Source organism: Paroedura picta, chromosome 2, assembly GCF_049243985.1.
Source record: "Paroedura picta isolate Pp20150507F chromosome 2, Ppicta_v3.0, whole genome shotgun sequence".
Taxonomy (NCBI): domain Eukaryota; kingdom Metazoa; phylum Chordata; class Lepidosauria; order Squamata; family Gekkonidae; genus Paroedura; species Paroedura picta.
Window position 1 is genome coordinate 179,060,144 of NC_135370.1, and position 25,639 is coordinate 179,085,782.

The 25,639-nt window shown below is 48.6% G+C and overlaps 1 protein-coding gene across 1 annotated transcript in view; it reads right to left on the bottom strand.

Annotated features, from left to right (window-relative positions):
• Window positions 1-3,222: 3,222 nt before the first annotated feature.
• ARID4A (AT-rich interaction domain 4A) overlaps window positions 3,223-25,639 on the bottom strand; it is a 98,777-nt gene continuing 76,360 nt past the window's right edge. The window contains exons 17-25 of the mRNA XM_077323977.1: window positions 23,550-23,747; window positions 21,712-21,796; window positions 20,683-20,884; window positions 17,540-17,602; window positions 13,680-14,807; window positions 12,352-12,456; window positions 9,923-10,135; window positions 7,277-7,423; window positions 3,223-5,440 (exon numbers count right to left, since the gene is read on the bottom strand). Of these exons, the coding sequence (XP_077180092.1) occupies window positions 5,337-5,440; window positions 7,277-7,423; window positions 9,923-10,135; window positions 12,352-12,456; window positions 13,680-14,807; window positions 17,540-17,602; window positions 20,683-20,884; window positions 21,712-21,796; window positions 23,550-23,747 (2,245 nt within the window). The 3' untranslated portion in view covers window positions 3,223-5,336. The remainder of the gene's footprint in view (window positions 5,441-7,276; window positions 7,424-9,922; window positions 10,136-12,351; window positions 12,457-13,679; window positions 14,808-17,539; window positions 17,603-20,682; window positions 20,885-21,711; window positions 21,797-23,549; window positions 23,748-25,639) is intronic.

Below are 25,639 nucleotides of genomic sequence, written 5' to 3' on the forward strand. Positions count from 1 at the left end.
CTCCAGATGTGCATGGACTATAATTCCCATGAGCCCCTGCCAGTGTATGCTGGCAGGGGCTCATGGGAATTGTAGTCCATGGACATCTGGAGGACCACAGGTTGACTACTCCTTGTCTAGGGGATTAAGGCAGTTTCTGGTCTGTAACTGTGTAAAAGAACAGGATGTGTGTTGTTAAATGTCAGCTCCGTGGATATTTCATTTTTCTTTTCAAGACCAGTTGTATATAACTACAACCCATATTTCTATTTCTTTCCTGTAACTTTCTAAATAAACACAATATATATCAAAAACCAAAGAAAAGAAGAAAGCTGATATGCTGAGTAATCTTTGTTGGTCTTCAAGGTGCCACGGGATTCAAACTCTGTTCTTTTGCTTCAGGCCCACACGCGACACCCATTGGAATGCGTCTGAAGAAGCATGCGTGTGCGCACACGAAAGCTTACACCCGGAATAAAACATTTGTGTTTCTTCAAGGCGCCACTGGAATCAAACATTGTTCTGCTGCTTCAGGACACAGCGACCCTCCTGAATCTGTGTTTCCCCAAGGAATTATTAAACCCAATAAATGGTGACCCTATAAACTATTCCAGCTTCCCACGAACAATTTTATTAAGCTTTATGTGCTAATTTGCTGCTATCCTCTACCTATATGCGTGGACTGAACACTTCCATTTCAGGGTATCTGAAGAAATGTGCCATGCATACGAAAACTGAAATACCTTGAATAAAACTTGGTCTTAAAGGTGCCGCTGGACTCCTGCACACTTGAGTAAATGTTACTTTTAAAGTTACTGTGGGACTTGAACTTCGTTCTGTTGCTTCAGACCAGCCCACCTACCCACCTGAATCTATGTTCCCCCTAGGAATTATACCCGTACAAAGGGTGATCCTATGCCAGCATCTGTCAAACAACTTCATTCATCCATCCATCCATCCATCCATCCATCCATCCATCCATCCATCCATCCATCCATCCATCCATCCATCCATCCATCCATCCATCCATCCATCCATCCATCCATCCATTCGAGTTGGTTCTTATATGCCGCTTTTCCCTACCGAAAGGAGGCTCAAAGCGGCTTACAGTCACCTTCCCATTCCTCTCCCCACAACAGACACCCTGTGGGGTGGGTGAGGCTATGAGAGCCCTGATATCACTGCTCAGTCAGAACAGTTTTATCAGTGCCGTGGCGAGCCCAAGGTCACCCATCTGGCTGCATGTGGGGGAGCGCAGAATCGAACCCAGCATGCCAGATTAGAAGTCCACATTCCTAACCACTACACCAAATTCATTCATTCATTCATTCATTCATTCATTCATTCATTCATTCATTCGATTTTTAGCCTCCCCCTCTCCAGAACTCATGGTGAGGTAAAATATAACGCCCCAATAAAACATGATAAAACCCGATCCTATAACGAACAACAAAGATAAAAGAGGATAAAACAAGAATGGCAGAATAATCCCCCCATCCCTGCAGCCGTCCACCCCCCCCCCCAGTGTAGGGTATGCTGGATGTTATTGCGTAACCTGAGAAGGGTCCCCTTTTGATCCTGGCTCTGACCTCAAGCAGGTGCTAATTGGCTGTTCATCCTCGACCTATAAGTACGGAATGGCAAACTCTAGCTCATTGTAGTTGAACAGGTGGGTGTGCACACAAAGCTCGTACCTGGAATAAAACTTGGTTGCTCAAGGGTGTCCCCTGGATTCAAACTGTCCTGCTGCTTCAGAACAACACAGGAACCCACCTGAATCTATCTGCCTATGGATGGGCACAAGATTAGGCCTCCACCTCCTCTTGACATTATTTTTCACACAAAAATCAACAGCCATAAGTGAGGCTTTAGGTCAGCCTTTCCCTTTTTCTTTTCTTTTTTACCATTGAGAAACCCTGGGAACATTCTTCAGGCTTTGAGAAGGCCCAGAGAGCCAGCTGGGCGTAAGGGTTTGGAGTGTGGACTTCTAATCTGGCAAGCCAGGTTTGATTCCCCACTCCCCCACATGCAGCCAGCTGGGTGATCCTGGGCTAGTCAGAGCACTGATAAAGCTGTTCTGACTGAGCAGTGATATCAGGGCTCTCTCAGCCTCACCCACCCCACAGGGTGTCTGTTGCGGGGAGAGGAAAGGGAAGGCGACTGTAAGCCCCTTTGAGACTCTTTTGGGTAGAGAAAAGTGGCATATAAGAACCAACTCTTCTTCTTCAGTAATCTCAGGGTTCTCTCAGCCTCGCCTCCCTCACAGGGTGTCTGTTGTAGGGAGAGGAAAGGGAAGGCGATTGGAAGCCGCTTTGAGACTCCTGGTAGAGAAAAGCGGCATATAAGAACCAGCCTCACTGTAAGCTGCTTTGAGACTCCTTCAGGTAGAGAAAAGCAGCATATAAGAACCAACTCTTCTTCTGAAGCGGTGTGATCATGCAGAATATGGTTGGGGAGCCTATCTGTATAAAAGAAGAAGAGTACATGCCCATCTAGGTCCCCTCCCCTTCCCACCCCCTCCAGGCCCATCATGACCATATGTGGTCATATCATCTCATAAATGCTTAACAAATTTAAAATAATGTATATATAAAAACAGAGCCTCTTGTGGCGCAGAGTGGTAAGGCAGCCGCCTGAAAGCTTTGCTCATGAGGCTGGGAGCTCGATCCCAGCAGCCGGCTCAAGGTCGACTCAGCCTTCCATCCTTCCGAGGTCGGTAAAAGGAGTACCCAGCTGGGGGGTAAAGGGTAATGACTGGGGAAGGCACTGGCAAACCACCCCGTATTGAGTCTGCCATGAAAACGCTAGAGGGCGTCACCCCAACGGTCAGACATGACTCGGTGCTTGCACAGGGGATACCTTTACCTTTACCTTTATATATAAAAAATTAATTGACTCTCACCCATTTGGGAAACCCTTCCAGGGCCATCAAGAAACCCCAGGGTTTCATTAAACCCTAGTTGAGAAAGCCTGCTTTAAGGCAGAGACAGAATGATCTAATGTAACGTTACAACCACCCTTTTAGGCAGGAAAGATGTGGGAGTTCAGCATCAATGAACGACCTATGGGAATGTCAAGTAAGCAAACAGGGGACTCAGATTTCTTGACTAGAAATGATAATTTCTTCAATTATCAATATAAATCTGAAGTATTATTGCTACGTGGGATGAAGCCAGATTGTTTTGTTGTCTGGCCATGGGCAGCTGATCGACAGAATTGCTTCTAAAAAAATAAAATAAAGCCTATGTTTAAAAACATAACCTTTATTAACGCTCTCCACGGAGCTTCAATTTGTATCATACAATGAAATAGCTCTGCTTAAGAAAGGACAGAAAAAGTGCATCATATTTTTTTACAAGAGGACTTTTTCCTTTAGTTCTCTGTGAAAAATGGAAAGGAATTGGAATCACACGTCGACAATGCGGTAAAAGGAAACAGCAAGAAACGTCTGGAGTTTTTCTCACAACCCTCTTTACCAGTCTCTCATCCGTGCCTTCAGATTCAGCGAACCCTTAATAGCTCAATGCAGTCTAGACCAGGGGTAGTCGTCATCCTGTGGTCCTCCAGATGTCCATGGACTACAATTCCCATGAGCCCCTGCCAGCATTGGCTGGCAGGGGCTCATGGGAATTGTCGTCCATGGACATCTGGAGGACCACAGGTTGACGACTACCCCTGGTCTAGAGAATCTAGGTTAGAACTCTACATCATATTAACACAGGAAGAGATGAAACCCTTTCTTGATGTACAAAAGTGAAGGTTTAAAAAAAAAAAAAACTGATTAAAAAAATCACTTCTTATACACAATGTATATGCAAATTGTCTTAAATACATGGTTTCCGGAACGTTTATTTACATGCTGTTTTCAGTCTGTGGGAGAAATCCACAGTCGAGTCGGTCTTTTAAACGCTAGACGGAGGGGCGCATCTCCACTTTGGCCGGTCTGAAACTCGTCCTAGAAGAACAGCCAAATGAAAATGGCGACAACCATTCGTAAGGGCAACCCAAAGATGTGGGGGGCCGGAGGGTAGGTGGGAAATTGTTCCTCAAAGCAACAGAAGTACTAGGATGGCCAAAGCGTTCAAGACAGGTTATAGTTTAATCCAGATGCCAGATTACAGTTTTACACTGTAGAAGATTGAACAGACGAAACCACAACATACAGGTGCGGCTCATACGTACAGCCACCTGTACAGGGTTGTTGTTTTCTTTAATGTGACAGGTATAGTTTATTGAAAGAGTGAACCTAACCTAGACTTTCTCCCCAATTTTCTTAATATTTTTTTTTTAAAAAATACATAAAAATACAACATCCAATGTCTGAATAAATATATTTAACAGGTCGCAAGATACCTTATTTTACACACACCAAAAAAATTTCAGCTCTTAGAAATCTCGTTTAAATAACTTCATTGTTATATATTTCATTTTTTTGCCTTTTTGTAACAAAATAAAAACTCTGAAATTACATAGAAAAAAAGACAAAATACTTTTTTGTCGAGGGATAAGAGAGTCCACTGAAAACCTATTCACAATTCCACTGTAAACATTAAACATTAAAATATTTGCATAATCGTGTGCTCAGAAAAATCCTATAAAAAAGTGGAAGACTCGTTGCAACGGTAGTTTTCCAGTCCCCTACGCTTCCGCTCACAATTTATTTTGTCCAATTTACACCTTAAAAAAAAAAAACAAACCCAAAAACGGGGCACGTGGCTACACACACCCTTTGGCAGCTCTGTGCAGCACGTGCTCTCCCCCACCCCCAGCAATCAAAAGCCTAACCCCAAAAAATAGAGGAGGGGGGGGGGACTCTCACCCAGGAATTTAAGATACAGCTCGGTGAAAAAAAGTGCAACAGTAATTCCATTTTCTGACGGAACCTAATTTGATACCTACATGGTGCACTTGTGTTTTCTTTTTCGAAAGGAATTGCTTCGTAACTCCCAAACGTTTCGTTGGACATTTGTTTTCCCCCCCCCCCCAAAATTGGATTAAGTGCCCTTTTTGTTGCTTCGACAGCCAGACAAACGAAATAAGCACGGAGACCGAGGGGTCCGAGTGCGCCGATGACCCTTCTGTTGCCAATTAGCTTCATTCATCTCCACAATAAAATGTTAAAATTAAAAAATATATATATATATATCTCCACAATGACCCAAAAAATAAAAAGGGAGGGAGGGAGGGAGGGAAGGAGGAGGAGAGGGTGCAAAGAGGAGAGACCAACAAAGTCCAGCAGTGGAAGAGTATACAGAATATACTTGGGCAATGTCAAACCAGCTGAGTGCTTTCTATGGTATTGTCGAGGGTTTTGTCCATGACAGTCACTCGCCGTGCAAGGGCAGAGGAGTCCGGTATCACCTGCATTCAACGGCGAGCACATTCTGGGGCGGAGAGGATGACGAAGGGCTCATTCCAGTGTCCGAGGACGCGGAAGACATGGACGCTCCGGCGTGGGACACTGCGGATACAGGGAAAGGTTTAGGCACCCTCGAGATGGCCGACTGAATCATAGAGTTGGAAGGGGCCATACGGGCCACCTAGTCCAAACCGACTGCTGGCTTCTCGCTCAGCCATTTCTGTCCGCCACCCCTCCGAGCTTGGGGCCAGCTTCTGAGCGGGCAAACGAGGTCTTCGCGCATCACTTAATTTGTTTCCAGGCACAAATCAAGGGTCTGGTCTTGACTTTCGACACGGGGTGGCCAAACTGTGGCGCCTCGGATGTCTGTGAACTACAAGTGCCATGAACCCCGCCGACTGACCATGCCGGTAGGGGCTCGTGGGAATTGTCCATGGACATCTGGGGAGCCCCCATTTGGCCACCCCTTTGGGACCGACGTACCTTAAAGACCACCCACTCCCTTATGCACTTGCTTGACCACTATGGTCACCATAGGAGGGCTTGCTCTGGACGCCTCGGGCTTCTTCTGCCAATGCGTGGGTGGAAATCAGGGACAAGATGTTGGTGGTCCCCGGCCCAAAGGAAGCGTGTCTGGTCTCAACCAGAGATCGGGCCCTTTTGGATGTGGTCCCAACTAGCTTGTGTGCTCAGGTGCCTGCAGGCGGGTGCCGACTGGTGCAGTGCCGCCAGAGATGCCTCTACTCTCCACGCTGTGGTGCTGGCCCCGCTTTGGGCTTCAGTGATCACCGGAGTGCACTGGAGCGCACAACCCTAGCCCCAACCTGGTAGAACAAGTTGCCAGTTGAGATCCGTGGCCTGACAGAATTACCTGAGTTCCGCCTGCAAAATGGCGTCCTTCCACCAGGCCTTCAGTTGAGGCCAGAACGAGCTAACAACAAAACCTATGGGCCTCCTGCTACATAATGTCCATTAAGTGGACTAGGCCAGTGGTCCCCAACCTTTTTATCACCGGGGACCACTCACCAGGGACCACTCAACGCCTTTTATTGAGGCCCGGTGTGTGTGGGGGGGTAGTTTACTCCTCTACTCTCAACCACTGCCCTAACGCTCTCTGATCGCTATGGTAATGTTTAAACATCCCTTCAAAATAGGATACAGACACGCCACAACAAAGAAGTGTGTTGTAAAAGGCCGGGGGGGATGAAGTAAAGGGCCGGGGGGGGGGGGGAGAAGGCGTCCTTCGTGGCCCACCTCCAATTAGTCGAAGGACCACATGTGGTCAGCGGCCCACAGGTTGGGGATCGCTAGACTAGGCGGTAAGAGCCTCTTGTGGCGCAGAGTGGTAAGGCAGCGACATGCTGTCTGAAAGCTCTGTCCATGAGGCTGGGAGTTCGATCCCAGCAGCCGGCTCAAGGTTGACTCAGCCTTCCAATCTTCTGAGGTAGGTAAAATGAGTACCCAGCTTGCTTGTGGGGGGGGGGGGGGTAAACGGTAATGACTGGGGAAGGCCCTGGCAAACCACCCCGTATTGAGTCTGCCATGAAAACGCTAGAGAGCGTCACCCCAAGGGTCAGACATGACTCGGTGCTTGCACAGGGGATACCTTTACCTTTTTTTAGACTAGGCGGTGGGTTTGATTAACCCAAAGAGCAGGAAGAACGGGCTTTTAATAACTATTAAAATGTTTTAACTGTGATTTTATAACAATGCACATGCAATGCGTGTTGTGAATCACCCTGAACCTGTTTGCGGGAAGAAGCATCGAGAAGACTAATAAATGAAAAACAATAATTTTGCTAACACGGATTGGGGGAATGCATCCCACCCCCCAATATTTGTAAGCAGTTGGCATGAAAAATACCAACCTAACACGCAGCCATAATGTTTGGGATTCTGAAACTATTTTTTGTCAAGGTCTCCCCAATCCAAGCTTACCTTCTCGGTCTTTCTTTTTCAACCGTTTCCTTCTCCTGTCTATGGTGGCGACTTCGGACTTCAGAGACAGGTAATATTTCCTGATTTCCTGCAGTTTCTCTTGCAAAAAGGAGATCCGCTCTGTGCTGCTCATGTTGTCCAATTCATCTGAGAAGAGCAAATGAACAAATCCGCCAACGTGACTTGAATGTATGCATCAGATGTCTAAAAGCGTTCAGAGATTAGGTACCAAATTTAATATGTTGGATTTGGATATTGCCCCTTCCCAGACTAGCGGTGAATAACATTTTAAATATACAATTATCAATTATGAAACGTGGCAATGGATTACAGAAAGTCTGACGATTTAAAAGAGCTCGACTGTCCATTGCAAAATTTCATCATTCCCTCCACTGGACAAGTCCATAACCAACGTCGGTAACCAAATGCAATATACTTATTAAAGAGAAATAGCAAGGATTAAATGTATTGCTATGCACAATGCATCATAAATCCAGCCATACTGTTGCTTGAGGGGAAGCATTCAAGGATTTGTGAGGGGCACTATCTCCCCCCCCCCCAATTTCTGTCATCTGACAGAAATGCTGATTTTTATGAACACAGGCAGATGGTGAGTGGGTGGGCAGGAAGGGATGTGCCAGGGTTTGTCTCTTGTGGCCCTTCCTTGCAGACCCAGGAAATTGCTAATTGCTGCTGTGGGATGGTAGGGGAATTCCCTCCAGGCCAGGCTGGATTCTGGAGATTTTTGGTGTGGGCATGTAATTGGGGATTCTGTGGATATGCAAGAATTTGTGAATTCCTGCATTGGGGGGTTGGACTAGATGACCCTGGAGGTCCCTTCCAACTCTTATGATTCTAGGATTCAACATCCCTCCTTCTGACAATCTATCTCTACTTGCTTCTCGCCTTCCCATCCACCAGCCACCTTTCATCTGCCCTCGTTTGCTGCTATATTTATTCATCTTTTTGCTTCGTTGATACCTGCTTTTCTCCATAACGAGGGCCCAAAGCAGCTGGCATTATTGTCCTGCATTTTTATCCTCACAACAGCCCTGCGTGGTAGGTTATGCTGAGACTGTGCAGCTGGCCCAAAAGTCATCCAGTGGGCTTTCGTTCAATTCTGGGTCTCACAGATTCCTATTATAGCAGTCTAACCCGTTCTAGCATTCTAATCTGAATTAGCCCCCCCTGAAGAGCGTTATGCTTGGCAAAACCAACCACCTGGTGGTCCCTAGCCTCAAGGAAGTATGCCTAGCCTTGGCCAGGGCCTTTTTGGCCCCTGGCACCCACCTGGTGGAATGAACTCCCAGAGGAAGCTAAGGCCCTGTTGGAGCTTGCTGGGTTCTGCGGGGCTTGCAAGATGAAGCTCTTCAGCAAGGTGCTTTGTTTTATTTATTCATATTTATTTATTTATTGTTATTGTATGCCATCCCCTCCTGGCCAGCCGACTCGGGAAACAACAATGAAAAATAAAATTTAAAACAAAAGTAGATAACACCAAACAACCTGAACCCCCCCCCCACACACACACACAATTCCTTCCTGCTATGCAATAACTGGAAATGCCACCTCCCACCCCACTTGGGGTGGTTTGAGGGGGGAGCCCAACGTTCCGCCACTCAGCCTCAACCAAATTCCTGGTGGAAGAGCTCCGTCTTGCAGGAACTGTAGAGCTGTGAGAGATCTGTCGGGGCCCTCAGCTCTTCCAGGAGGTCATTCCACCAAGTCAGGGACAGGACCAAAAAGGCCCTGGCCCTGCTTGAGGCCAGGCAAACCTCTTTTGGGGCTGGGGACCACTAAAGTCACAAAGCGTAATGGCCTACCAGGGGCATAAGGAGATAGGCGGTCCCCTCAGAATGGCCTTAAAGGCCAAAGCGACAGTTAACACCTAACTGGTCCCCCTTTCTCTTCCCTCCCCCTCCTAAAGTCTGTATTCATGGAAGGGTCCTGAAGCTGACTATATGTAGTGGCTGGCTGCTGGAACTTATGGTCCTCAACCAGCCCTGTTGTTTTGCACTGTTAATTCTATTGTCAATTGTTTATGAATTTTATTGTGCTTAATGCTGGTTAGGAATTTTATTGTACTTAATTCTTCAGGGCCCAAAGACGGCAACTGTTGAGCGGGCCGGTATAAAAACTAATCAAATAAATAAATAAAAAATAACCAATATACCAGAAAGGGCTTTTGTGGGGGTGACTACTGTTGAGCAGCTAGACCTGAGTCATTTATTTTTATTATTTATTATTAAACTTTTATACCGCCGTTCCCTTAGGCGCATGCGGGTTGCACAGTAGCTGCTGGGTTTGGCCCTGGGGGAAAAAATCATCCTGCTCCCCCCCAGCATTTTACTAATGATAAACCAAGGCTTGAAGCCTAACAATACTGTTTTAGTTGCCTAGCTATGGAGCTTGCTGAGTTCTGCAGGGCTTGGATAGAAGAACCAACTCTTCTTCTTCTACTGAAGGCATTTATTTCTTAAAACTACAGGTGCTGCTTCTGCTATTTTGAGAGGTTTCTCCCTTAAGTTTTTGGGTTTTTTTAGGCTGTTCTTGGGTTTATAGAAACATCTGTCTGATGGGATCTCCAGACTGACATATCCGCGGATTGACCATGCTGAGTATTACATATACAGATAAACAGCTTACTGAGTTGGAAGCTCCACTTGTACACCCTGGAGGAAACGTTTTGATGGTTCTTCTCTCTCTGTTTGTCCTTCTCGCCATCTTTGATGTTTGGGGATAGCATTCTAGCAGGCGACCGAGTGAGTTTCTGCGGCTTCGACATGCCCATGTGTTTTACTGGAGTACATTTGCTTGAGGGGTCCAGGGCAGGAAGATCTTCGCTATCGCTGCTTTGTCCTGTAACAACATGATACCATAGAGCTGAATTAATCGGGTTCAACTTAACCAGTACATTCAAACTGAAAAAAAGATAACGTATGGGGCTATGTACAGAAGAAGAAGAAGGAGAAGGAGAAGAAGAAGAAAGAGTTGGTTCTTATATGCCGCTTTTCTCTACCTGTAGGAGGCTCAAAGTGGCTTACAGTCGCCTTCCCTTTCCTCTCCCCACAACAGACACCCCGTGAGGGAGGGGAGGCTGAGAGAGCCCTGAGATTACTGAAGAAGAAGAGTTGGTTCTTATATGCCGCTTTTCCCTACCTGAAGGAGGCTCAAAGTGGCTTATATTTGCCTTCCCTTTCCTCTCCCCACAACAGACACCGTGTGACGGAGGGGAGGTTGAAAGAGTCCTCATTTACTGCTCGGTCAGAACAGTTTTATCATTGCCATGGTGAGCCCAAGGTCACCCATCTGGCTGCATGTGGGGGAGCGCAGAATCGAACCCAGCATGTGGGGGAGGGAGGTGCACACACTGGCACGCCGGTGCCTGCGCCTCCCTCCTGCCCAGTACTGAGGGCTCCACGGCCCTGGGGGTTGGGGAACACTGCCTTAAAACGCACGCTTGAAGATGAACGACAGACTTCTAATGGTCCAATTCACGTCACATATATTCTCGGGGTTTGGCATTATACCTATCAGTTAGGCCAGTAAGTACCCCTAGAGTAGCGATCGGTAACCTGTGGGCTGCGGACCACATGTTTGCATTGGCTGCCAATTGCTGCCCGGATCCGGTTCAAGGTTTTGGTTTTAACCTTCAAGGCCATACGCGGGTTGGGACCCACATACCTGAGGGACCGCCTACCGCTCTATGTCCCCCGCAGGGCCTTACGCTCTGCGGGTGAGAACCTGTTGGTCATTCCCGGCCCGAAGGAAGCGCGCCTAGCCTCGACCAGGGCCAGGGCTTTTTCAGTCCTGGCCCCTACCTGGTGGAATGAGCTCCCGGGTGATCTGCGGGCCCTGCGGGATTTGTCAACTTTCCGCAGGGCCTGTAAAACGGAGCTCTTCCACCAGGTCTATGGTTGAGACTGGGGTCAGCAAATCAGGGACATCGCTCCCCCCCTAGGAGTTGGAGTGTACGCTACTCCCCTATCCTTTCCTCTTCACCTCTTAATAATTGGGGGAGGGATGGGATTTTTAGCTGCCATGTTAGTTAGTAGATTGATATTTTAATGGGAATTTTAATGGGATTAGTTGTTGTGACCCGCCTCGAGCCTATCGGGAGAGGCGGGAAATAAATCTAATAATAATAATAATAATAATGTGGTCCTTCGATTAATTGGAGGTTGGGCCCCGAAGGATGCCTTCTCCCCCCCCCCCCCCCGGCCCTTTACTTCATCCCCCCCGGCCCTTTACAACACACTTCGGGTGTCATTGTCATTTTGAAGGGATGTTTAAACATTACCATAGTGATCAGAGAGCGTTAGGGCAGTGGTTGAGAGTAGAGGAGTAAACTACCCCCCCCCCCACTGGGCCTCAGTAAAATTGTCAAGCGTTGAGTGGTCCCTGGTGATAAAAAGGTTGGGGACCACTGCATAGAGCACAAGTCCTGCATACCAGGGTTTCTGGAAATTTCGCTATGGAACTTAATGAAAACGTCGCTTATTGGTGATTCCCTGGAGAAGTGCCAAGCTTCATAGGTGAGGTTAGCTTTTTGCTGTTACCCCATGCTTGTTTAATTTTAACCCACTCTTTCCCTAGGATAAATATAAAATCACACAACTGAACATTTCACAAAAATTTAAATACTAAATCTCAAACTGGACAATTTTCCAGAAAAAAATTATACTGCCCTTTCCTTATGGCCCAGGGCAGTTTACAGGGGGCATTTTAGGAAAGATAGAACATAATATTTTTATTGCCAACTTCTGGGTGGGGGCTGGAGGTCTCCTGAAATACAGCTGATCGCCAGAAAACAAAGATCAGTCCCCCTGGGAAGAAAGGACAGCTTTGGTGGGTAGACTCTGGCATTATACCCTGCTGTGGCCCTGACCATTAGGCTCCACCCACAAATCGCTACTTTAAGTGCAACTTTATTTATGCCGGTTCCTGAGAAATCACAACTCTGGCTCAAAGCCGGTGGAAGGAAAACCAGTTACCTGCGCTAGCACAACAGACACGGACAAACTGCAGGAATGTGGCACGAATGAGACAGAGCAGAATCCCATCGAAAGACGTACCTGTCCCGTTCTTCTCATTTTTGGCTACAGTGCTGGCTCGCTTTGGTGTACGCTTTTGTTTCTTTGCCAGGGAGGAGTTGCTGCTGTCACAAGGCCTCTTCTGACCTGGGAACCAAAAAAAAAATGCAAGATGCATTTTCATTCGCCATGTTCTAGCAAATTCCACATCTGGATCATTTGCTGTGTAAAGTAGTCTTTCCTTTGTCCACTCTGAATCTGCTGCCCCATGGGCTTCATTGGATACTCTTGAGTGGTGGTCTTTTGAGAGAGAGAGGAAAAAGTTCTCTTTGTCTGCTCTCTCCATAGTTCTATAAACCTTTATCATGTCCTCCCCAAAGCATCTCTTTTTTAAACATGCGAGCAGCCTCATTATCAACCAACCCCTTTCCAGACGCTCACCATGGGTGGGTTCTGACTGGCTGTACAGATTGAAAGGCAATCTATTAAAATAAAATCTGTGTCTAAGATGTTAAAGAGTAATTACTATCAGGGTTATATATAACCTCATAAAAACATAACAGCCCTGCTGGATCAGGCCAGGGGTCCATCCAGTCCAGCCTCCTGCCTCACACAGGGGCCAGCCAGTTCCTCTGGAGGGCCAGCAACAGGCAGAGAGGCCCAGGCCTTCCTAAGAACATCAGGAGAGCCCTGCTGGGTCAGACCAGGGGTCCATCCAGTCCAGCCTCCTGTCTCACACAGGGGCCAGCCAGTTCCTCTGGAGGGACAGCAACAGGGCAGAGAGACCGAGGCCTTCCTAAGGACATCAGGAGAGCCCTGCTGGGTCAGACCAGTGGCCCATCCAGTCCAGCCTCCTGCCTCACACAGGGGCCAGCCAGTTCCTCTGGAGGGCCAGCAACAGGCAGAGAGGCCGAGGCCTTCCTAAGAACATCAGAAGGGCCCTGCTGGGTCAGACCAGGGGTCCATCCAGTCCAGCCTCCTGTCTCACACAGGGGCCAGCCAGTTCCTCTAGAGGGCCAGCAACAGGGCAGAGAGGCCGAGGCTTTCCTAAGAACATCAGGAGAGCCCTGCTGGGTCAGACCAGAGGTCCAACAGCAGACATAGAGGCTGAGAACTTTCCCTGATGTTGCCTTCTGGCTCTGGGATCCAGAGGATTAGTGCCTCTGAAAGTGGACATTCCACTCAGCCAGCATGGCTAGTGGCCAATGATGGACTTATCCCTATATTATGTAAGCTGTATGAAAATCAATAGTTCCCGGAGAGGAGACCAACACGGCTACCCAGTTGAATCTCTCATGGTAACAGACATACCCCCCCCCACACACAGACACACCCTTTCCATGGAAAACTGGCCCTGCAGAGGCCCTCACCCTTCTCTCCGATCTCCCTGTCCGGGGCGCCGATGCTGCCGTTGCTCGAAGTGGTGCAGGCTTCGAACCCGTTGGCCGACTCGCTCTCGCACAGACCCTCCTGGGACTCTTCGGCCACGCTGTCCACTTCGATGGTGACGTCGCTCTCGCTCCTCACACTCCGCGATTCGTCCTGGCTGAGGGCGAGGGGGGAGGCTGCGGAGAAGTTGGGCTGGGTGACGTGGGGTAAGGCAGGGGGGTTCGCGGCGGGGTGGCCGGGGTCCCGGTTGTCCGGCGGGGAGCCCTCGGGGCTCTTCTCCTTCTCGTCGAGGTCGTCCAAGTCCACTTCGTGGCAGAGGAGCGTCTCGGGCCCGATCTGAGGCATCGAGTCCTCCTCGTCTTTCGAGGGGGCGTGACGGTTTTCCTCGGGAGGACATTCGCAACCGTCGCCTCCCCGCGCTTGAAGGCGCTGGTCCGACTCCGCCACTAAGGATGGCATCTCCTCGCTTTCGTTTGTGAGGGAGTCGTCGGCCCCGAGACCTTTACATTCTTCCGTCCCTGAAGACTTATTCGCCCTCCCCTCAGACGCAATATTTGGCACATCCGTCTCGCCCTCCAGGCGACCCCTTTTGTCGGGCGAGGACTGCTCTCCCGCTTTCCTTTTGAAAAGCTTCTTATCTTTTGGGAAAAGGTCCGTTTCGGTCGTGGAAGCGGCGCTTAAACCTTTACTGTCCAAGGAAGGGCCATCGAGTCTTTCAGACTCTGTGACGTGTTCGCTCGGGGGCTCCTCCTGATTCAGCAGCGCTGCCTTTACATTCTCCAGCGTGGCGTCTCTCGCTCTGCTGCGTCGCCCTTTCCCTTTGGGCGACTTGTCCAGATCTTTCTTGATTTCTTCCGTCTGGTCGCTTTTGTTCGCCAAAACCTGAACTGCCTGTTCGCTCTCTTCGGCGTCTAGTTTCAAATCTTCGAAAGGGTGGACCTGATTCCTGTCGCTTTCCTTCAAGACATGCGAGATCTTTGGGGGTTCTTCGTCCGGTTTGTCAACTGTCCTTTTCTCATCTTTTTCAAGTTCTGAATTGGTTGGCGACGAGTCTTCATTCGTGGCTTTCTCGGAAGCGTCGTCCGCATCGCTGTCAGAGGAGACGGAGTCTACGAAAAACAAAAAAAAACAAAACACCCCATGGAGACAAGACATAAATTGAAACACCTTTGGACACTACGAAACAGTGTTCAAATCCATCCACAGATAATGAGCAAAAGAAGGAAACGGTGAGTTCTCCGCATGCTCTCTTTTAACGTAGAAACCCCATTGCTCAATATTACTATGCCTGTTTTCCATTTTAATGCCCGAATGAAAGGAGGGGTCTTCCTCAGCGGTCAATATATAGTACACAACGCTCTCTTGTCTAAAAACAAATTCTGAAGTTTTGCTGGGTGGTCAAGAAGAAGAAGAGGAAGAGGAGGAAGAAAAAGAAGAGGAAGAAGAAGAGGAAGAAGAACAAGAACAAGAAGAACAAGAAGAAGAAGGGTGGGTTCTTATATGCTGCTTTTCCCTACCCGAAGGAGGCTCAAAGTGGCTTATAGTTGACTTCTCTTTCCTCTCCCCACAACAGACACCCTGTGAGGTGGGTGAGGCTGAGAGAGCCCTGAGATTACTGAAGAAGAAGAAGAGTTGGTTCTTATATGCCACTTTTATCTACCTGATGGAGTCTCAAAGTGGCTTATAGTTGCCTTCCCTTTCCTCTCCCCACAACAGACACCCTGTGAGGTGGGTGAGGCTGAGAGAGCCCTGAGATTACTGAAGAAGAAGAAGAGTTGGTTCTTATATGCCACTTTTATCTACCTGATGGAGTCTCAAAGTGGCTTACAGTCGCCTTCCCTTTCCTCTCCCCACAACAGACACCCTGTGAGGTGGGTGAGGCTGAGAGAGCCCTGATATCACTGCTCGGTCAGAAAAGCCCAAGGTCATCCAGCTGGCTGCATGTGGGGGAGCGCAGATTCGAACCTGGCATGCCAGATTAGAAGTCCGCACTCCTAATCACTACACCAAACCGCTACAAATCTGTTGTACCCCTAACCAAAATTTCTAAAGTCTTTCTTTTTGGAGCCCACCTCCTAAGATATGTATTGTCTAGGACTCTCAGCTATTGTCTTATTCTGCATCAAGAGTGCGTTTCATGTGTGTCAGAAAACATTGGTTGGGGGTACACCAAACAGATTTCTCTTGACCAACCCTGCAAAACTTTAGAATTTGTTTTTAGACAAGAGAGCATAGTATAGTATATAATGATCACAGAGGAAGACCCCTGGGGATCAAAACGCGTTTGGTCTGTTCTTCACATACAGTTAGATATGTGTTACTTCGTTTTTAATATGTTATTGGTGCACTTTTATAAATATTAGTAATAGTTTTTAAAATATTGTTTTAACAGTCAGAGTAGTTCAGCAGTCAGAGTAGTTGAGCAGTGGAATAGGCTGCCTAAGGAGGTGGTGAGCTCCCCCTCACTGCCAGTCTTCAAGCAAAGGTTGGATACACACTTTTCTTGGATGCTTTAGGATGCTTAGGGCTGATCCTGCGTTGAGCAGGGGGTTGGACTAGATGGCCTGCATGGCCCCTTCCAACTCTATGAACAGGCTTCCTCAAGAGGTGGTGGGTTCTCCATATCTGGACATTTTTAAACAGAGGCTGGAGAGCCATCTGACGGAGAGGCTGATTCTGTGAAGGCTCAAGGGGGTGGCAGGTGACAGTGGATGAGCGAGAGGGTTGTGAGTGTCCTGCACAGTGCAGGGGGTTGGACTAGATGACCCAGGAGGTACCTTCCAACTCTATGATTCTGTGTGCTGGAAGGGGCTCATGGGAACTGTAGTCCATGGGCATCTGGAGAGGCACCGTTTGACCACCCCTGAACTACAACCCCTTGGCCTATGATAGTGGATGCTGAATTATGAGTGTTCCTCCTTATGAGCACTCCTAAGGGGAAAGTTTAGATTCAGACAGACATGAACACTTCACACCTCAGGCAACAGGCATGTGGTTTGTCCTCTGCTGTTTGCACCAGAGTACAAAGAGTGTCAGTAGAAGCAGTTCTGGGAAGAATCTATGCTCATCCTGGCAAACAAACTACCCTATTTTACCATCTCAGGACAGGCTGCAATCAGCAGACTAAGGAAGCAGTGGCATTTGTAACTTGGGGGAAGGCTTGCCCGTTGAAAACAACTGCTGACCTGGGTGCAAAAACACATTGTTGGCCAACATTTTTTTCAACTGCCACGTAAAACAAAAAGCGTTCCGTCCTTACCTCCGCTACCTTCCTCTCCTTCCACCTCTCCAAATTCCACTGTGCCAACCCCTCCCCCATGGCATCAGCCTAACACGCAGAAGTTTCCAGTTTCAATCCCTGGCAGCTCTAGTTAGAACAGGAGTAGTCAACCTGTGGTCCTCCAGATGTCCATGGACTACAATTCCCAAGAAATGGGGATTGTAATCCATGGACATCTGGAGGACCACAGGTTGACTACCCCTGAGTTAGAAGACCAGGCGATAGGAGATGCAAACAACCATCCCCTGAGACCCTAAGAAGCTGCCACCCCTCGCAGGGCTTAATGGCTTTGAGCAGGGGTAGTCAAAACTGCGGCCCTCCAGATGTCCATGGACTATGATTCCCAGGAGCCCCTGCCAGCGAACGCTGGCAGGGGCTCCTGGGAATTTTAGTCCATGGACATCTGGAGGGCCACAGTTTGACTACCCCTGGCTTTGAGGGACTGAGGGTCTAATTCAGTATCAGGCAGCTCTTTGTATTCTTGTGCTGGTCTCCTCTTTTTCAAGGTCTTTGCAAAATTGAGACTTATTGGGGGCGGGGGAACGCAAAGGCGCTACTCACCATTTGACCCTCTGTCCGAATCCAGCATTCCGGAGCTGCGTCTCGTGTGCCTGCGAGACATTCCTAAAAAAGGAAAGGAAAGGAAGGGGATCGTTTCGGTGGCTCTAAACGAGAACACGAAGGACACCGCTTATCCCGTACATCAGCCTTTCTCAACTTTTTTACCACTGGGAAGCCCCTGAAATATTGTCCTGGCTTCGAGAAACCTCAGAAGTTGTGCAATCGTGCAGAAGATGGACACTCCCCTCCAGACCCATCACTGGCCATTTTGATAGGAGGGTGGGTAGACATGACCATAACCTGATAAATGTTTAACAAATAAAAACGTATAGAAATAAATTAAATCCCACCCATTCGGGAAACCCTCCCAGGGCCATCTAGAAACTCCAGAGTCATCTGACGGAGAGGCTGATTCTGTGAAGGTTCAAGGGGGTGGCAGGTGACAGTGGAGGAGCGAGAGGGTTGTGAGTGTCCTGAACAGTGCAGGGGGTTGGACTAGATGACCCTGGAGGTCCCTTCCAGCTTTATGATTCAAAATTCAATCTAAACCTCCGGAAGAAGTTCCTGACAGTTAGAGCGGTTTCTCAGTGGAACAGGCTTCCTTGGGAGGTGGTGGGTTCTCCATCTTTGGAAATTTTTAAGCAGAGGCTGGAGAGCCATCTGACGGAGAGGCTGATTCTGTGAAGATTCAAGGGGGTGGCAGGTGACAGTGGAGGTGCGATAGGGTTGGGAGTGTCCTGAACAGTGCAGGGGGTTGGACTAGATGACCCTGGAGGTCCCTTCCAGCTTTATGATTCAAAATTCAATCTAAACCTCCGGAAGAAGTTCCTGACAGTTAGAGCGGTTTCTCAGTGGAACAGGCTTCCTTGGGAGGTGGTGGGTTCTCCATCTTTGGAAATTTTTAAGCAGAGGCTGGAGAGCCATCTGACGGAGAGGCTGATTCTGTGAAGATTCAAGGGGGTGGCAGGTGACAGTAGATGAGCAATGGGGTTGGGAGTGTCCTGCAGAGTGCAACGGGTTGGACTAGATGACCCCTTCCAACTCTGTGATTCTAAATTCCGTCTCAACATCAGGAAGGCTGGAGAGCCATCTGACAGAGAGGCTGATTCTGTGAAGGTTCAAGGGGGTGGCAAGGTGATAGTGGATGAGCAAGAGCGTTGTGTACCTGACTAGATGACCCAGGAGGTCCCTTCCAACTCTATGATTCTATGAAATCCTGGCTGAGAAATTCTGGAATGGGCTGCCCAAAGTGGTCCGGAAGGCGCTCAGGCTCTCAATTTCCACAGGCTATCCAAAATGCAATTGTTCACGGGGGCTTTGCTAGCAGGCAGGAGACTCACACTGTTTTCAATGTTTCAAAATATCTGAAGAAGGGAGCAGTGACTCACGAAAGCTCCTCCCCATCACAAATCTTGTTAGTGTGACAGCTTTTCTCAACTTTTTCACCACTGAGAAACCCCTGAACTGAATAGGCTGCCTAAGGAGGTGGTGAGCTCCCCCTCACTGGCAGTCTTCAAGCAAAGGCTGGATACACACTTTTCTTGGATGCTTTAGGATGCTTAGGGCTGATCCTGCGTTGAGCAGGGAGTTGGACTAGATGGCCTGTATGGCCCCTTCCAACTCTATGATTCTATGGCCTGTATGGCCCCTTCCAACTCTATGATTCTATGGCCTGTATAGCCCCTTCCAACTCTATGATTCTATGGCCTGTATGGCCCCTTCCAACTCTATGATTCTATGATTCTGAAACATTCTTGAGGCTTTGGTAAACCTCAGACATGGCGCCATCCTGAAGAATATGGTTGGTGGGCAGGTGGAGGGCAGGGTCCATAAGGATCTTAAGAGTTTTATTTATGAATGTGACTTCTGCAGCTAGAATTGTTTTAGCTTCTAAATGGAGGAGCCCTGATATTCCCTCAACCAAAAGAGTGGTTAAGGAAGTTGGTGGACTGGGCTGAGGTCGCCAGATTTCTCCCGTCTGCAAAGATCCATCTCTTGGGAAACATGTTAAGCAATGGACATTGTTTTGGAACTATATGAAAAAAAAACTATCCAGAGTTTGTGAAGATTTGTAAAATCTAACATGGGAACAGCAGGGCTTAAGTCTAAGGTTATGTCACAGATTTAGGCTTTGCTATTTCATTTGTTAGGGTTAGGAGTGAAGTCTTGAGTGTATATTTGTATTTATATGTGATTGAATGTTAGGTTAGTGAACTGATGAATTAATAATGGGTATGCCGTCAAAGAATTGAGGCTTTTGAAAAAGCAGAGACATCACCCTGCCAACTGAAGTGCGCCTAGTCAAGGCTGTGGTCTTCCCAGTTGCAATGTATGGCTGCGAAAGTTGGACCATAAGGAAGGCCGAGCGTCAAAGAATTGAGGCTTTTGAACTCTGGTGCTGGAGAAGACTCTTGCGAGTCCCTTGGACTGCAAGGCGAACAAACCGGTCAGTCCTAGAGGAGATCAGCCCTGCCTGCTCCTTAGAAGGCCAGATCCTGAAGATGAAGCTCAAATACTTTAGCCACCTCATGAGAAGGAAGGACTCCCTGGAGAAGAGCCTAATGCTGGGAGCGATCGAGGGCAAAAGAAGAAGGGGACAACAGAGAATGAGGTGGCTGGATGGAGTCACTGAAGCAGTCGGTGCAAACTTAAATGGACTCCGGGGAATGATGGAGGACAGGAAGGCCTGGAGGATCATTGTCCAGGGGGTCGCAATGCATCAGACACAACTTCGCACCTAACAACAATGGATATATTGTTTGATATCGCAATAAAATATTGGAATTGAAGAAACAAAAGAAAACGGTTGGGAAGCACAGATGCAGAAATGTACACCCGGGACCCCTCCCCTTCCCACCCCTTAGGTCCCCCATCGGCCAGTTTGGAAGTAGAAGGGTGGGTCGACATGACCCGATAAAGATTTAACAAATCAAAAACATTTATAAAAAACTAATTAACCCCCACCCATTTGGGAAACCCTTCCAGGGCCCTCAGGAAGCCCCAGGGTTTCCCGAACTCCTGGCTGAGAAAGTCTGCCGTATGCTGTCGTTTGCATGCGCGCCACGTGGCAAAGGCTTTTCGCCCTACCGCGCATCCTCAGCCCTCGTGCCCACCAGCACCGTGGGGTTCAGACCCAGAAGTACCTTCCGTCCCATTGGGCAAGGGGCAGCAATCGGGCAGGCCGCTGCGCACGCTCCGGGATCCGGGTTTGCTTTCGCTGTTGGGTGTCTTGGGCAGGCCACAGGCCAGGTTTGACAGGAGGGTGGACTTCAGGGGAGGGCGTCCCCGTTTTGCTCTTTGTTTCTCCTCCTCTTTCTTTTCGTCTTTTTCCGCATCTTCTTTACTCTGGACAAACAACGGAGAAGTTGTTTTTTTAGACACCTTTTCGTGGCTTCTTACCACCTCAGACCTTCTCGCAAACACTTAGCTAAGAAAGGGAGCAAACTGGAAGGGAAGACTGTGAGTGGGTGGGCAGAAGGGACTGTGTCCATGCTTGGCTCTTGTGGCCCTTTCTTGCAGGCCCAGGGAAATGCCGGTCGCTACTTTAGGGCCGGGAGACGAATTTCCTCCAGGCCAGGAATTCTGGTGTTTTGTTTTGGGGGTGGGGAGGGCATCATCTGGACATGGAATTGGGGTGAGAACCAAAAATGTTAGGGATAACATTTCTCATTTTGGACCTGTCTTTAGAGGGGCACACAGCAGGATCCCCCCAATGTCCAGGGGAGGAACAAATACTAAGGATCCTGCTATTATGAACACCTTGCACGGCCAGAACTAGCCAGAACAGACTGAATATGTTTTTTAACCCCCCCCCCCCCGGTTGAAAATTGGTCAAAAAATTATTTGGCATTATTGGTATACGCACTTAATGTTTTTAAACATCTGAGTTCCTGTAATACACAGTTTAGATTTTTCTAAAATTAATTCTATCCCTAACCTTTTTGGTTCTCGCCTGTGTTTCAGGCTGGTTTTTTGTTTCCCTTTTTGTTACCTGTCATGGAATTGGGGTCACTCTGGGTGGGCAGGTAGTTGTGAATTTCCAGCATTCTGCAGAGGGTTGGACTAGATGACCCAGAAGGTCCCCTTCCAACTCTATGACTCCATGGAAGCGTGAAGACACAAGAACTCCTTTAGAAATAGCAAAAACATTAAAGATTAACAGTGCTCCTTACCTTTGCTTTTTTCTTCTGCTTCTTCTTCGATCCTCCCTTCTCCACAGGCCAAATAATCCTATCGGCTTTCACCCATTCGTCATACCTGTGGAAGACAAACAAATTATTCTCCCTGTCAACAGGGGCTTTGGCTTAAAAGTGAATGGGGGTGGTGAAAAGGGCTTTCAAGTCACAGCCAACTTATGATGACCCTGCTGGGCTTTCAAGGTAAGAGACAGTGGATCTTGGGGTCCTTGTGGACTGTAAGATAAGTAGGAACAGACAGTGCAACGTGGCGGTAAAGACGGCCAATGCAGTCTTGGGCTGTATCAACAGAGGCATCACATCAAAATCACAAGATGTCCAGTCCCGCTGTAGACTGCATGGGTCAGAAACCACCTGAAGTCTTGTGTGCAGTTCTGGAGGCCTCCCTTCAAAAAGGACGTGGACAAAATTGAGAGGGTTCAGAGGAGAGGGATGAGGATGACGAAGCCCTAGGGGGAAAGGCTGAGGGACTAGGGGATGTTCAGCCTGGAGATGAAGAGGCTGAGAGAAGAAGAAGAAGAGTTGGTTCTTATATGCCGCTTTTCCCTACCCGAAGGAGGCTCAAAGCGGCTTAGTCTCCTTCCCTTTCCTCTCCCCACAACAGACACCCTGTGGGGTGGGTGAGGCTGAGAGAGCCCTGATATTCCCAAGGTCACCCAGCTGGTTGCATGAGGGGGGAGCGCAGAATCGAACCCGGCATGCCAGATTAGAAGTCCGCACTCCTAACCACTACACCAAACTGGGGACAGGATGGCTCTCTTGAAGGATGTGTCCCTTGGAAAGAGAAAGGTTCTTGTTGGCAGCAGAGGAGAGGACCTGCAGTAATGGAATTAAACTTCGTGTAGAACAGTCCCGGATAGATATCAGGGGGAAAAAATTCTGCAGTTAAGGGTAGTTCAGCAGTAGGATTAGACTGCCTAAGGAGGTGGTGAGCTCCCTCTCACTGCTGGTCTTCAAGCGGCAGCTGGATAGATTATTTATCATGGATGCTTTTGGATAATAGAGGACCCCTGTGGCCCTTTCCAACCTTATGATTCTAAGTCAGAAGTGAACTGACAACACTTTACACACACAGAAGGCCGCTGGAGTTTCAAGTGATTTCATGGTCCATAGGCTGCCAATCGACAACCCTCAACACAGCATAGCCCTGCCACAAGAGCATTTTGGTACATGCCAATGGAAGAGAGTTAGAGCTCTCCCTGGTGACCGATTCTTCTGATATCGGCTGTGTGAATCAGCTCCTGATGTAGCCAGGGCTGAGCAACAGGGGCTTGGAAGGGGCTTGGAAGATGGTCAGCAGAAATGGCGCCCATGCCTCTTTAAGAACCAGCAGCATGCATACAACAAAGAAGCGGTTTTAATATTTGCATCATTTGCAATTTAATATTTGCTTCATTTGCAATTTTCATCTGCCAGCCTTTCTCCTGGACATTCCGGGACCCAAGGCAGGCAGGGACCAACAACATAAAAGCAGTATAAACGGATAAGCATAAAAATAAAAAATATATAAAAAACAAAATATCTCCCCACTAGCAGGGTACTCTCCCTTAGTCTGGGCTCAGGCGAACCCCAAATTCCTCTGGAGCAGCTCCGTTTTGCAGCCTCAGTGGGAAGACAGGAAAAGCAGAGCCCCCCCCCCTCCCCACCTCTTCTGGGGGGCTGGTTCCAGGAACACAGGGCAGCCAATGAGAGAAGACAAAGCCCAAGACAAATTGTGTGTGTGTATGTGTGTGTGTGTGGGGGGGGAGGCCACAAATAACAACCTGCGCTAAGAACAGGCAGCTTAATCAAGCAGTTGGCTTCCTTCGCCTTACCTCACATTCCAGCCGTAGTAATGCACCAAATACAAAATCTCGCCGTCATCGTTCTCTGTGCTCTTGATGCTCGCCTCGTAAATCTTCTGCGTTTTCCCACGGCCGTATTTTACTTTCACTTTGGTTCCCGTCAGGCACGGCTCTGCGTCGTCCTCGCCCTCCTCTCCTTCCGATTCTCCCCGGTTCTCAAGCTCTTCCCTGCAGAGCAAGGTGGATCCAGGATGCATTAGAGGACAGGTGTGGGGAGCGGCTGGGGAGGGGGGGGGGAGAGCTCTCCTCACTTCCTGTGAGGCTTGTCTTTGCCTGCAGTGCTGCTTTGAAGTCTGAGCTTTGGAAGGGAATGACTCAGCAATGGAATTCTGGCCAACCTGTGCTTTCGGAGCCATCCATCAGGCAAGCCTCATCAGTCCCACCGTGACACTGGAAGCGGCCAATGGAAAGCTCCCGAGACAATTCCATGGCAACCTGTGGCCAACCCTTTCTTGCCCATCGCTTCTGTTTGCTACGGCGGGGTACTTCCCCCTAACGCAGTGGTTCTCCACCTTCCTAATGCCGCGACCCTTTAATACGGTTCCTCGTGTTGTGGTGACCCCCAACCATAAAATTAGGCAAGGGTTCTTTCACAGAAATTAAACCAAAACTGACCCATGGCGTGAAGATCCATTGTTCATGACTGGATATAAATTGGGTTTTCCCCAGGGTTTCTCAGTTCAGCTCTGCCTCTTGTCCCACCATGCCGATCTCACTCTTTTCCGCTGCTCCAAACAGACAAACGCTCTATCTCAATCTACCCCGCAAGGCTGTTGTGCGGATGGCGCCCCCCTGGCCAAGCTGCTTGCCCTGCCACGACCCCCGTCAAAGGATCGTTTGACCCCCAAAGGGGTCCCAACCTCCAGGTTGAGAGGCATGACCCTAACAGTTATATAATGCTTACAAAAAAGCTTCCAACCCAGTTCGAGAATTCCTTCAGTGCCCAGTGCATCCCACATTTGTCAAAACTTTAACAGGGTTGGCTGCGGAACAGCAGTCTGCTCCAAAGGATGACCAGGCAAACAAGACCAAAAATCAAAGTGTATTTCTGTGCTATGTTACAAAAGAAAGCCAGTGAAAGGAGGCACCAATGCCACGAGAGCTACTTTGTCCACATATGATTCTTGTGCCCATGATCACTTCCGAGTTTCACAAACGTTCCGGGGTAACAAGCATACATGTATGGTTTGCCACAGGACTCCCTTCTCGTTACACACACGTGCAGGCGTGTGGTTTATCGCATGGGACAATGAATGCAGGAAACAAGCAACTTTCTACTTAGAAGTACCCTTACATTCACCAATTCCCCATTCCCACTGCACTATTCCATTTCCCCTCCCCTCCAAAAATGCCCCCGAGGTTGTAAAACCTGAGAGCCCGGAGAGGGGAAATGCAGCCAGAATTAACTAGGGCAACCTTTTCCAACTTTTTTACCATGGAGAACCCCCTGAAACATTCTCCAGGCTTTCGAGAAACCCCAGAAGTGGCACCATCATGCAGAATATGGGTGGGAAGCTATGGACACGCCCACCTGGGGCTCCTCCTCTTTCTACCCCTTCCAGGCCCATCATTGGCCATTTTGAGAGTGGTGGGTGGATCGACACGACCCTATATGGGCATATCACCTGATAAGTGTTTAACTAATTCCTAAAAAATAAATAAACAATTAATTACCTCTCAATGCATTCAGGAAACCCTCCCAGGGCCGTCAAGACACCCCAGGGTTTCATGAAACCCTCGTTGGGAAAGCCTGAACTACTGAAAAGCATCATCTTCTGCAGCAGTGCAAAACCTAGGTTTGGGTCCTAGCCTACAGAAAGGTCGAGGGGCAGCCATCTCAGCTGATTATTCTGAACTCCCTCCTCTCACCCCTACCCCCATGCTCATTCGGTCCAGGGCGATCATCAGAAAAGAGCATAAGAGGGCGAACCAACAAGTCCTGGGTTCAAATTTCCCATCAGCCTCCCAGCAACTCTGCTACTACGTTTTACTGCCAAGGTTATGGACCTGAGCAGGATTGAAGAGCAAGACTCCAGGAGCACATGAAAGACTAACAAGAT